The 12,750-nt window shown below is 34.6% G+C and overlaps 1 protein-coding gene across 4 annotated transcripts in view; it reads right to left on the minus strand.

Annotated features, from left to right (window-relative positions):
- Positions 1 to 1,119: 1,119 nt before the first annotated feature.
- SLC36A4 (solute carrier family 36 member 4) overlaps positions 1,120 to 12,750 on the minus strand; it is a 45,049-nt gene continuing 33,418 nt past the window's right edge. For all 4 annotated transcript variants that reach the window (XM_030883778.3, XM_060303908.2, XM_060303909.2 and 1 more), the window contains 2 exons: positions 11,253 to 11,422; positions 1,120 to 5,379 (listed from right to left, as the gene is read on the minus strand). In XM_030883778.3, the coding sequence (XP_030739638.1) occupies positions 5,072 to 5,379; positions 11,253 to 11,422 (478 nt within the window). In that variant the 3' untranslated portion in view covers positions 1,120 to 5,071. The remainder of the gene's footprint in view (positions 5,380 to 11,252; positions 11,423 to 12,750) is intronic.

The raw sequence follows: 12,750 nt of genomic DNA on the forward strand, positions 1-12,750 counted from the left end.
GTGAACCCCATAAATGTATATGCAAAATTTTGAGATAAAGTGCGTATCTGTTAAGAACAAACACTAAACATTTTACATTAAAAAAAAACTAATTTTATAAGGTGGCCATATTTAATTTTTCTCCTCCAGCAAGTATTCCACAGGGTATTTCATTGCATTTATACCTGTATGTTATGTACCCAGTCCTATCCCCACTCTGTATTTTTTTGTTTGGCTGTTTTTATTGTTTTTTTTTGGTCTTTATGTTCCTTCTGTTGCTTGACAAGAACATGTACTACTACTACTAAAGCTTTATAAACTCCTTGTTCCTCTCTCAAAATCTTCTTTCTTTTTCTCTCACAGCCTTCCTTTAACTAGTCACTTAAAAACAGTAAAACCCATCTCTTTCTCCTACCACTATGGTTCCACTTTCTGCCAATCCTCCTTTCTTGGTCCAAAAGCATATTTTTACACAGCTGCAGTTAAAAATGAATTGTATGTATTTATTCTTTATCAAATTACTAATCTTCAATATAACATTAGTATAATTAATATGATCCCCATTGTATGCTAGGCTAAGATATCAGAATTTATGATTTCCTTATTGTTGAACATTTAGGTTGTTTTCAGTTTTTCACTATTAAACATAATGTTGCCAATGCACCTTTAGGTATAGGGTCTTTCTCTTCTGATGAACTATAGTATGTCCTTTAATTAAGTTCAAAGAGCAGAATTATTGATGTAAAAGTGTAAATACCTTTATGGTCTCTGACTTGGGGTTGGCATAATGCAAGCAAAATATATTAGTGGGACTGGTACATATTCTTGACCTTAAGAGAGTGGTAAATGACCTCATGGATGCAGCATCTGCAGACTGCCCTCCCTGCATTCACTCTGAAGGAAGTTCTGGTCATGGTTTTGAGTACGACCTTTCATTTTTAGTCAACTTCTGCTCTTAAATCCCAGAGGTGCATAATATCAGCTTCCAAGATTGAGGGTCACATGACAAGGAATTAACCGCAAAGACTTATTAAAATGTTATTATGAGAATATACTAGTGCCTTTTCCAGTTTATGACCTTTTTCAATGTCATTTAACCTTATAAAAGAAAAATTTATTTAAAAAGGTATTTGCAAGCAAAATAATATTTTATTGAAAATTCAGAAGTTACAGTACTTTAAGACATTTTTTCATATTATAAAGAAAAATAAGTTAAAAGAGAAAGAATTAACTCAAGTGCACTGATATTTAGTTTTCATTCAAACAAACATCATTTTGAAAAACCAAAATCCATAGCTTAATTTATTCACGGTATAAACACATATTTTCCTATTTCTCATCAAGAAAACTAATGGAATAATCTTCAGAGTAATCTTTCAACACATCACCTTCCTGGATCCAATTTAAATGGCAAATTAGTATCTAACTCCACAGACTACTGGAGTGTGTGTATGTGTATACATAAGAACTAGGTAACCTTGATATAAAATTTTAAGAATGAGAGTGATTTGTCACTTCATTTTATCATAGGACAATAAACAGCATTTCTAAAGCATGTTTTCTTATCCCCTAGGTCAAAACCAACCACTTTCAGAAAGGTGTTTAGCCTAGTGAGCACTAGTGGCATAAATAAGATTAATTAAGGTTAATCATACTGTCAAAGTGTTAGCTATTACAGTCAGCCATTTAGTATTAAGAAGTATCTTGTTATGACTTTTAGATCAAAGTCTCTCAAATTTTCTTATGAAGGGGAGCTAGTTGAGCCAAAAAGATTAAAAGACTCATTTTTTAAAAACTCACTTTATAGTATCAATGGTCTATATTTTTACCAAATTATTTTCTCAACAGAACTTATTCATTGAGCCACTGGTATCACTTACATAATTTTATTTGTTATTTCCATTAGCTCTATTATGTATCCTCTCCCTTTCAAATGAAGAAAGGAGTGGGTATATACTTTTAGTAAACAAATGCAGTACTAAGCTGCTGTACTGCCATCTCTGGCATGTCAGTCCCAGAAGATGCCACGGGGAAGCTACAGTAAGCATGTCCACAGCTGGACACTAATGTAGGACGTCAATTAATATTTGTATAGTACTTTACAGTTAGAGAGCTTTTCTGTAACTACTATGAAAACAGTGAATGAAATCACCCCACGTTAGGACATTTACAACATGCACGTTGCATAAAATGCTTACAAAAATGTTAATTGCATTACATAGGCAAAAGGCAGAAATTGTTTTAATAGAGGAGAATCCAGAGAGGACAGAATTAAAACATAATGTAGCACTTGCTAACACAGTGCTTTTTTTCATTTGGTAACATCATACAAATTTGTCTTTAACTAAGAAAAAACTAGGTCTTCAGTTGTGGAGAAATCTGGCCATGGCGGGACAAGAAAATACTCTGATAAAAAATAAAAAAGTCTGAAAGCCACTGTTTTGACAAGTTGACTCTGAAACTGGTGAAACCCTTTTGGCTGTAAGGGAACAGTGATGACTGACTTAGCTCAGAGGTCATCAGAGGTGAATACAGCTTTCCTTCCCCCACTCCCCCGACTCCACTAGTAGAAAAGGCTCGTAGGCACCTGATTAGCTTTCAGAGAAGAGGATGCTTTACTGTGGTGGCAGATGAAATGCTGAAGTCATTTAAGCAATAATGTAATGGACCAAAGATACTGGATACAAAATTTGACAGGTGCAATCACTCTCATTTTTCCAGGTCCCAAAGTAAAATCAACAGCTGGTTTAATCAAAATATCTTCTCCAAGCATCTTAGAAAATGTTGTGACTCATTAAAACTAAATTTTCAGAGGAAAAATACTGCTTGATTTTTTGCAAATAAAACACATCATTAAAAATCCTTAAGTAAGAGTGCATTTATACATCTAAATAGTATTTCTTGTTAAGAATTAAAACCGCTCTCTCCCTTCTTAGCCCCTCTTCCTTTCTGCATTTCAACTTTTCTCTTGTATTTAAAGTACTGATAATTTAGTGAATTGAGTACTGTATGTCGAGTCAGCACTCATTGCTTAAGGAAGCCTGGTTGATAATGTACTCAACATTTGTTCATTGAATTTAAAATTTATATATTACTATTATCAGCTATTTGAAATTTCATTAAATGTGATAAATTCCATAAGGAAAATAAACAAAGGCGAAAGTATAAAAATAAAATATCACACATAGACTAGAAATACTATCTGAAGACAGCTGACAAAAACCTAATAGTGCTTTCTATTAAATAATAGTCTTCAAGTCATATTATACCAAGTTATACATTAAAAAACACCTAATTTACTCTTAGATTCAAGATTATATAACATTAGTTTCAATGACAATTACTTTGCCTATAACTTCTTCCGCATTCTCCCGTGACTAAAGGTTCAACATAACAGATTTGACATAAAAGTGTCACAATTATTGGTGATTCTCAATGCAAATGTTTTTTAAAAAGTTTTGATTCTTAAGAATCTGTACCAAAATAAAGCTTCTGATATATCTTTGGATTATACTTGATGACTCAATGATGTAAGCAAAAAAATACTCGAGGTAACATTTACATATAAAAATACAGAATATATACACTACTGTGATCTTGGTGATATCTTACAGTATTACAAATTAGAGTATCACCAACCTGACTAAAAAGTTCGATGAATTTTAAAGTATGAATTAAAAAAAATATATCAAGATTCTTAGTTTTAAACTTAACCATTTTCATATTCCATGCCCACTGAGATTCTTTGTTTTGGTTAATAACTGGGCTTGAAGAATATGGAGGAATAAAAGGTATTTCTCTGGAAGAAGCCTGGAGTGTCTCAGTATCTAGCAGAGTTTATTATTGTCTTGATTTTTTCCTAGGCCTGAATCTTTCTCTTATTCTGCCCATTCAGATCAATGGAAGGCTATGATAAGGAAAGCCATGAGGCCGAAAAGAGTACACAAGTCCTGTATTGTGTCAGATCTCTATTTTTTGCCATTAGGAAAGATAGTGCCTACAAACCTAGAAAGAAACAAACAATAAGGAGAGCTGAATCCACACATAGGACAGCTGGGCACCTTCTACCATCCAGCAGTTAAACCAGCAAGCATTTCTATTCTGTTTAAAAAGCATTGCTTCTTTCCCATGTTGAGGCTTACATGGCCATAGTGCAGGCTTTTTAGAGTTCCCTGACTTTCTGCTCAGGTCACATATACTTGTCAAAGATCATGACTTACAAAATACTGAAATATAATTAAACAGACTTAATACTAAAGTTAAACAACATAATTGATTCTTTTTCTAGGATGTGAAGTGAAAGATAAAAAATCCTGGACTGGGAATCAAAAGATCAGGTTCTCTTCATCTCAAGGCTGAGTGGTCTTGACCAAGTTACTTAGCCATCCTGGCTATTCATTTCCTCAGGTAAAAAAAACAAGGGAATATGTATTGGATAACTTTTAAAGTCTCTCAAATTTGGTTGAAACACTAAGTCAGAATCTTGCACAGTGCCTTTTGGTTTTCAGTATGAAGATCAGCTACCATTAAAGAATAGTGTCAAAATAATTCTGGTTTGGGGGATTTTCTGATTCTTACATTATGGCTAATGATAGTTTTCTAAACTTCCACGGGGAAAACGTAAGTATTTGGCTCTCTAATAAAAACATAATCGAGATATTTCTACATCATATACAAAGTATACTTTAAAATTATTGGGATGGTCAGATTTTAGTCACCTATACTTCTTTCATTCTCTTATTGTTGAAACCCTGTTCTCTCCTCAACTGGGTGGCAACAGAGTAGCATGGAGGTAAAAGAGAGAATCCTAGTTAAAGTATTTGATTGAGAGAAGAATAACAGAAGCATTTTCATTCTTTAATTTTTTTAACATTTTAATTTTTTCAATTTTCAGAACTAAAATTTTTGAAATTGCTGCTAATACGTAAAACCACAAATCTGTCGTAGTTTATCAGTATTGGTAAAGAATTATAATTTATTGCCAAAATATCAACGTTGTGCCGAAAGAAAACGGTTTTTAAGTGTATGGCAATGTGTTCCAATGTTCTTATTTTCAACATTTTCAGACTTGAGGCTCATAATTCTGCTTCTACTATTTCAAACCAGATGTAATGCATGTCGAATTCAAATTTAAAGAGGAACTTTGTGGAGTGCCAGCGAAAACTTTGACAGTAGGATAAATAATTTCTTCAACAGTCACATATGCACCTAACAAGAAACCAACAACTCCAGTGAACGCGATAGAAATATTTTTCAGGATCATCCATATACTGTAGTGCTCCTTAGAAAATGTAAGAATTTCAACCAGAGGCGGCAGGATCAAGGCCAATGTGCTGCTGCTCACAGCTCCGACGAAGGAAATCACAATGTCTAAACGAGGAATCAGAATCGCTCCAGCACCTAGAAAATTGAAAATACAAATTTTCCTTATGTAAATATTTAATACTTATATGAACACTAACTGTAGATACATTCACTACATTAAAATTAATTGATGCAAGTAGGCACTACTAAACTATTGCTTGTGGGAGAATCTGTCACATTCTGTTCTGAGCTAAAAAAGAAAACAAAGAGAGAAACCAAAACAGTGAGTGATATTTCTCGGACTTTGACTTATCAACAGAGTTTCTTACATAAACGACTTTTAATTTTTGCTATGAAGTTCTGGGTGAAGAATGTATTTTCATTACTCTGCCATATAGCTCATTCTATAAAGCACAAAACCTGGGGTGGTGTGATATAAATAAATCATTAAATAAATGAGAGAGAAGAGATAGCTATTCCTTACATTAGAATTCCAATTAACCAAAATAGAAGAAACAATGGAAATAGAAAATCATTATTAAGCAAACACCACGGTAATAACTGTTGCAGGAAAAGTCGCTGAAGGATGCTAAAACTGTATGAGAACAGGATATCTCTCTACAAGATATTTATCAATTATAAAGGGAAAAAGAGTACCTTTACAGTGGAGACATCTGACAGACACCACCTTAACCAAGTGATCAACGTTAACATCACCAGTAATAAGAAATACTGATGCCACGATGTGATGTACTGAGAAGTGCAAAGCATCACCTGTGGCACTCTTGTTAAAAATGCCTAACTTCAACCTAATCATAAGAAAGCATCACACAAATCTACACTGAAGGAAATTCTGCAAAATTACTAACACTTCAAAGACATCAAGGTAAATAAAGAAAGATAAAAAAAGATAACTGTCAAGACTGGAGGAGACTAAGTAGACATGACAACTAAATTCACGTGGGACCTTGGATTGGCTCCTTGATCAGAAAAAGGGTATCAGTGGGAAAACTAGCAAAATCAAAATAAGGTCGATTAGTTAACAGCAGTGTATTAATGTTAATTTCCTTAACTATACTGTGGTATGTAAGCTGATAACATTAGAGGAAATTGAGTAAAGGGCTTATGGTAATTCTACTTTCTTTTACAACTTTTCTAAGTGATTTCAAAATGAAAAGTTAAAAACAAATAATGTACCATTATTGTCAACAGGATTTTAGTCCAAGCTACCATCAAGTCTTCTGCAAGTTTTGATCTGGAACTTTCTTGATCTTTATCTTACCAAATACCGACAGAAGGTTTGCAAAAATCAAGACTTATATTTGGGACTTCCCTGGTGGCTCAGTGGTTAAGAATCCACTTGCCAGTGCAGGGGACATGGGTTCCAGCCCTGGTCCGGGAAGATCCCACATGCCGCGGAGCAACTAAGCCCGTGCGCCACAACTACTGACCCTGCGCTCTAGAGCCCGCGTGCCACAACTACTGAAGCCCGCGTGCCACAACTTCTGAAGCCCACGTGCCTAGAGCCTGTGCTCCACGACAAGAGAAACCACCGCAATGAGAAGCCCGCGCACTGAAACGAAGAGTAGCCCCCGCTCGCTGCAACTAGAGAAAGCCCGCGCACAGCAACGAAGACCCAACGCAGCCAAAAATAAAATAAATAAGTTTTTTTAAAAAGACTCATATTCTTTCTCCAAATTGTCCTTAGATGGTTCATTGAATGATCTGTTGAGGGTTGGAGCTGCCATCAGAAATAACAGCTGAGTTTGCTCACATGAAAGCTGTGACAACTATATCACTACTGCCACCAGAGGTGACTACGTAACCACAGTTCCAGCTGTGAGGACTCTAATTATGTATGTGTTGGCTTTCTTTACTTGTCTTCAAAAGGTATCAGTTTTCTCTCCAATCTTTGTTATCCCTCTTTTATTTCTAAGTTTACCTCCTTTTGCTTTTCTTTTTTCTCTGTCTTTGTCTCTTACTGAACTTTCTGTGGTATATATACAATTTAATTCATGCTCTTTGTAATTAAGTCTTGAGTTTGCAGTCTACTGGCTTCTTTGCTTCTTAATTTTCAGTTTATGGTTTTCTCCCCTCCCCTATTCTCTTTGTGGCCCTCGATGTTTTTCAGGAGGATGTGGGATTAATTTGGAAACACCACATTTCTTAGAACCACAATTATTTACCACTTTTTATTTACATTATTACAAAAGCTAAAACCCTAAAAATTATTTTGAGATCATAAATCTAGCTGCACACCTACAAGGCTGAAGTACAAGAAACCTTCCTAAGTAAAACAACTGAATTTGAAGAAGTTGGAACTCTAAACTAGAAATACTTTGTAAAGTGGACCCGTTTAATGGATGCGTGCTACACCCTTTTAACATTTCTCTCAAGGGAACTATAAAGTATAACTGTCAAACACAATCAGAACCTTTTAAAATTCATTGACTATATCCATTTTGTGGAAACATGCTTCACCTACTTATAGTAGGTGGCAGTATTTAAAAGGACAACCATACAAACATGACTACAACCTTGCCATCTGAAGAATGGAACCTATTTTTCATCATTAGTGTCTTCCGATAATCCAATATGTTACTAGTAAATCAAGTGAAATGTTGGAAAACCATGCGGAGGAACACTATAGTATTTTAGAATTTACGCATTCAGACTAAAATTCCACTTATCAAACACTTTTAATTTTTTTTTTTTTTTTTTTTTTTTTGGTGGTACACGGGCCTCTCACTCTTGTGGCCTCTCCCGTTGCGGAGCACAGGCTCCGGACGCGCAGGCTCAGTGGCCATGGCTCACGGGCCTAGCCACTCCGCGGCATGTGGGATCTTCCCAGACCGGAGCATGAACCCGTGTCCCCTGCATCGGCAGGCGGACTCTCAACCACTGCGCCACCAGGGAAGCCCTATCAAACACTTTTAAATCATGAAATTTATTGATTAAAGTCATTCTTTCAATGTTATATAACCATTAGATATCTGCAAGTAAAAAATGGCTTGAAACGTTATTTGATAATGTTATTAGTCAGACAAGGAAGAGAAATATATACACTTTAGGCAAATCCAACATAGAAGAACTCAAAAATCACAAAAACAGTAAGTCAAAGGAAAGTTTGGGATAAGGATAGTTTATGCATTACAAATATTCGCTATAGGATTACTATAAATAGGTTGCCCCATGTCATTTACAGACAGTTGTTATGAATATATCTATTAAGTACTAATTAAGCTTATCCAGTATTTCCCAAAACTATATTATAGAGAAAAAGAATGTATCCTTAAGGTACAAAGTTTCCTCTAACATGAAAAAGAAGCCTATTTAGGTCCATTTTTTTGCATCTAAATGGTGAAAGCAGATATATCAGAAAATAAAATAAAATGCTTGATATTGTAACATCAACAACAAAACTGTGAGAAACACTCTAGCACATAAATTTTAATTACACAAAGAGTGAATGGTCCTCTCCATATACCTACTGGCTCTTAAGATAGAATATTAGGGTACAGAATGGTACTTTTTCTCATCTGCAGTGACAACTAACTTAAATGAAGGATTTTAGTATGTCTTCTTAGTATTCTACAAACTACCAAAGATTTATGCTTTATGTCGTCATAGTTTACTAAAAGTAGAAAGCACACTCTCAGATCCAAGGGCTTTTCAAATTAGAAATAGTAGAAGGATCAATAAATTGGACAATAACAGAAATAAGCAGTATTTAACATATTTTGCAGGTTCAATTCAAACAGGGAATCAAAATACTCGTGTCAAACCAAAATTTAACAGCTTTTTCTACAGGTCTGCTTTTAAAATAAAAGGCATTTCTTGTAGTCCAAGGTGGCCTCTGGCCAGTTTCTATCCACCCTTCTCCCTCACCTGTGCAATGCCTATCTAGCAGGTAAGTGCCTACAGGGAACATGCAGGAAGAGTCTGACCCATCCTTTCAAGCTTCTGAGTTCCACCAAGAAGATACTGTGAAACAGTGATTCAAATACTAAATGGAGACTTGGACATAACCAGTATAACCCAAGCTGATGAGCCCACTACTTTGAAGACCCATCCTGTAAACGTGGATTCAGTACTTGGAAGGGATTATGGAACGCTGAAACATGCAAACCCAGCTGAGCCTCCACTCTCATTGCTAGTGCTGCACTGCCTGCTCTACAGATATGACAAGGTCCCATCAGCTCTCCACGCATTCATCAATAAAGAGCCTGACCCAGAGTCTTATCAAGTGCTTTGGAGAACAGATTCAAAACAGTCCCGTCATGAATATCACTTGGCTTTTACTTTAATTTGGAAGGATAGGCCAAAGACGTAAATGAAGCTCAGTGTCCAGTGATGTGTTTCAGTGAAGTAGGACAGAATATGGCATGCTCTGTGTTCTCTTTGTTCAAAGGATGCTGTAAATATAACCCTCATATATGGTTAAGTAGGTTTACCTACTTTTAACTAAAAGAAAGAAGCAGCAAAGAAGAAGCTGCAATCCTCTGTGACATGAACTCAGCTCCTGAGGAAAAGCCCTGGCTTCTGGGAATAAACCCTGGTAACAGATGTGCAGTATGGTCTGTACCTCAGCAGACAGGCAGCTCAACATAACGACAGCAGCCCATGTGCAGAAACGGATGAAGTTATTAAAATTCAGTAACTAACTCTAAAAGGAGACATACTATCAGAATAGAACGGTCTTACATCTACTGATAAAAGGACTTTGACTGAACTAAGTCTTTGTATTTAGTAGTTGTCAAAATGTCAATAAAAGCAATGTGTAAAAAATATTCCAAAATGTTTTAAAGTAACTTTTTCCTCCTGAATGTTTCATTAGTCGTCAAAGTATGGGCTTATTGACGTCATTCCTCAATGTGATTTCCCTTCTTAGTTTACTTATTTCATTTAAGTGATTACTTTGAAAAATAAGTTTTATCTAATTTTCCCAGTTTTGCTTTTTCTTTGAACACAATGTAATACACCCAATTCTTTAAATCTAGGCATAAGCTCCACCCCAAGCTGCTCAATGTAATTGACAGAGTTGCCCAGAATTTCTAGTTCTACCATTCTCTAACCTTGAGTGGGCCAAGATGGTTATTCACATCTTCTATAGAATTTCCAAAGCCGCTTGTTCCCCAAAATCCCCAGTAATCTGGTCTCTGGTATCATTCTAAGTAATCCCGTTAGTTCAGTGTTGCAGTCATCTTTCTATTTGAGATTATCGTAAAAGTGGTGGCAATAAAACAATTATTTCTAACTACTTTGTTAATATTTTTAAATGTCTTATCTTCATTTCACAGTGGAGGAAAGCAGGACTCAAAGGTGGTTTGTAACTTACCTAAAGACACCAGCAAGTGAGTGGGAGGCCTGAGTTTGAACCGTCAGTTCAGTGTGACTGTAAAACTCATACTCTCTCCACTATCCCAAACTCAAGCTCCCTCTCCACGAGCCTCCATCCTTAATTCTACCTTGTGGAGGCATTCTACAATGTGAAACTTTAATAAAAGATTATACACACTCCTTCAAATAACAAGTAAAATAAGCCACTGAAATTATTAAAGACCAAAACAGAAAAAAACCCATTTGTATAGGTAGACATGGAGAGTTAAAATGTTAAATATACAAAAGTTAACAGATACAAAAAAGTTGAGGAAAACTAGAAAACCAAAGTAAAATGTGTATCAACAATATAAGGGGTCTTTTATGCATATGATTTAAATATACTTATATTTCAATCATGAGTGAGGTCATTTCCAAAATAGTAAGTTCATTAGTTGTTTTAAGTGTGATAGGAGCTAGTTTGTGTTTTTCTTCTATAGATATAGAATAACAGAATTTTAAACCAAAATGTATCCCAGCTAGGTGAACAAAATTGTTTTAAAAATATTAAAAAAATACTTTTAAGTAGCTTCATTATAAGAAATTCAACAATAAAAATCATTATGCTACAAATATGCAGTGATACTTACAAGTAATAGTAACCAAGAAGGACCTTATAGCAAATTCACAGATTTGCTTCCATTTAGCTTGAAATTTGGATGTGATCACAGGGATAATTATCTCTGCTGGAACATAGAACTGAATTGAATATGTCACAAAGATGCCGAAGGAATAGAGAATTTTCACTGATTGATATAACCTGTTAAAAAATTTCAAAATTTAGTCATTCTTTTATTTCCAGCTTTATTGAGGTATGACTGACCAATAAAATTATAATACATTTAAAGTCCACAACATGATGATTTGATATATGTATACATTGTGAAAGAATTCCCACAACTGAGTTAATCAACAAACATATCCATCACCTCACATATTTGCCTTTTTTTTCCGTTTTGGCGATAACACTTTGATTCTGCTCTCTTGGCAATTTCAATTATATAACACATATCAACCACAGTCACCATGTTATACATTAGATCCTCAGACCTTATTCATCTTTTAACCGAAAATTTGTACCCTTTTACCAAACTCTCCTCTTCTTCCCCATCCACCAGCCCCTGGCAACCACCAGTCTATTCTCTGTTGATTTGAGTCATTAAAAAGAAAGTTAGATTAAGACAACAACATGCATGAACCTGGCAGGCATTATGCTAAGTGAAATAAGCCACAGAAAGACAAATCCTGCATGGTATCACTTAGATGTCAAGATTATAAACAGTTTCCTAAACTGTCGTCAAGCAAGAAGGAATTCGGTAAGTCTCCTTCTATAATGTATTCATCATACGAGTGAAGGAGGAAGGAAGAAAGCTGAGTAGAAATAGATTTGAGGGAGGGGATATGGGGATATATGTATACATATAGCTGATTCACTTTGTTATACATCAGAAACTAACATAATGTTGTAAAGCAATTATACTCCAATAAAGATGTTAAAAAAAAATGAAGTCCCCAAAATACAAAGTGAAAAAATTGTAAAAAAAAAAAAGAGAGAGAGAGAAATAGATTTGAAAATACTACAAACAGCATAATTAAGGCAAGAAGGAATGCCTTAGGGCCAGCAACAATACTATCTTAATTTTAAAATGATTCAAGATATATTTCTCAGCTTGATGCTTAAATATAAATGGTCAAGCTACTGAAATGTACAAAATAACCAAAAGATTGCTTCATATACTCTGATACGTAATTGTGGAGAATTAAATGAATATTCTTATCAGTTTATTATTACAACATTTCTTTTTTTCTAATTATATTTTAACTTACATGTTTTAAAAATATGATTACCAATATATCTAAAAATATATCATTATGTATATAAATATAATTACTTTTCTATTTATATAAAACAAATTGTATGGGTTAAGAATCTGGTTATTATTAATACCATTTAGTAATAATTATATGTAATTACTATCACTTGGCGCTACACAGAGTAGAAATGGGAAATAAAATGGTTTGGGTCTTTTAGAAGCTGGTATATTTACTAATCATCCACCAAAGAGTAATATAGAAATGAGTGTTTAA

This window comes from Globicephala melas, chromosome 8, assembly GCF_963455315.2.
Source record: "Globicephala melas chromosome 8, mGloMel1.2, whole genome shotgun sequence".
Taxonomy (NCBI): Eukaryota; Metazoa; Chordata; class Mammalia; order Artiodactyla; family Delphinidae; genus Globicephala; species Globicephala melas.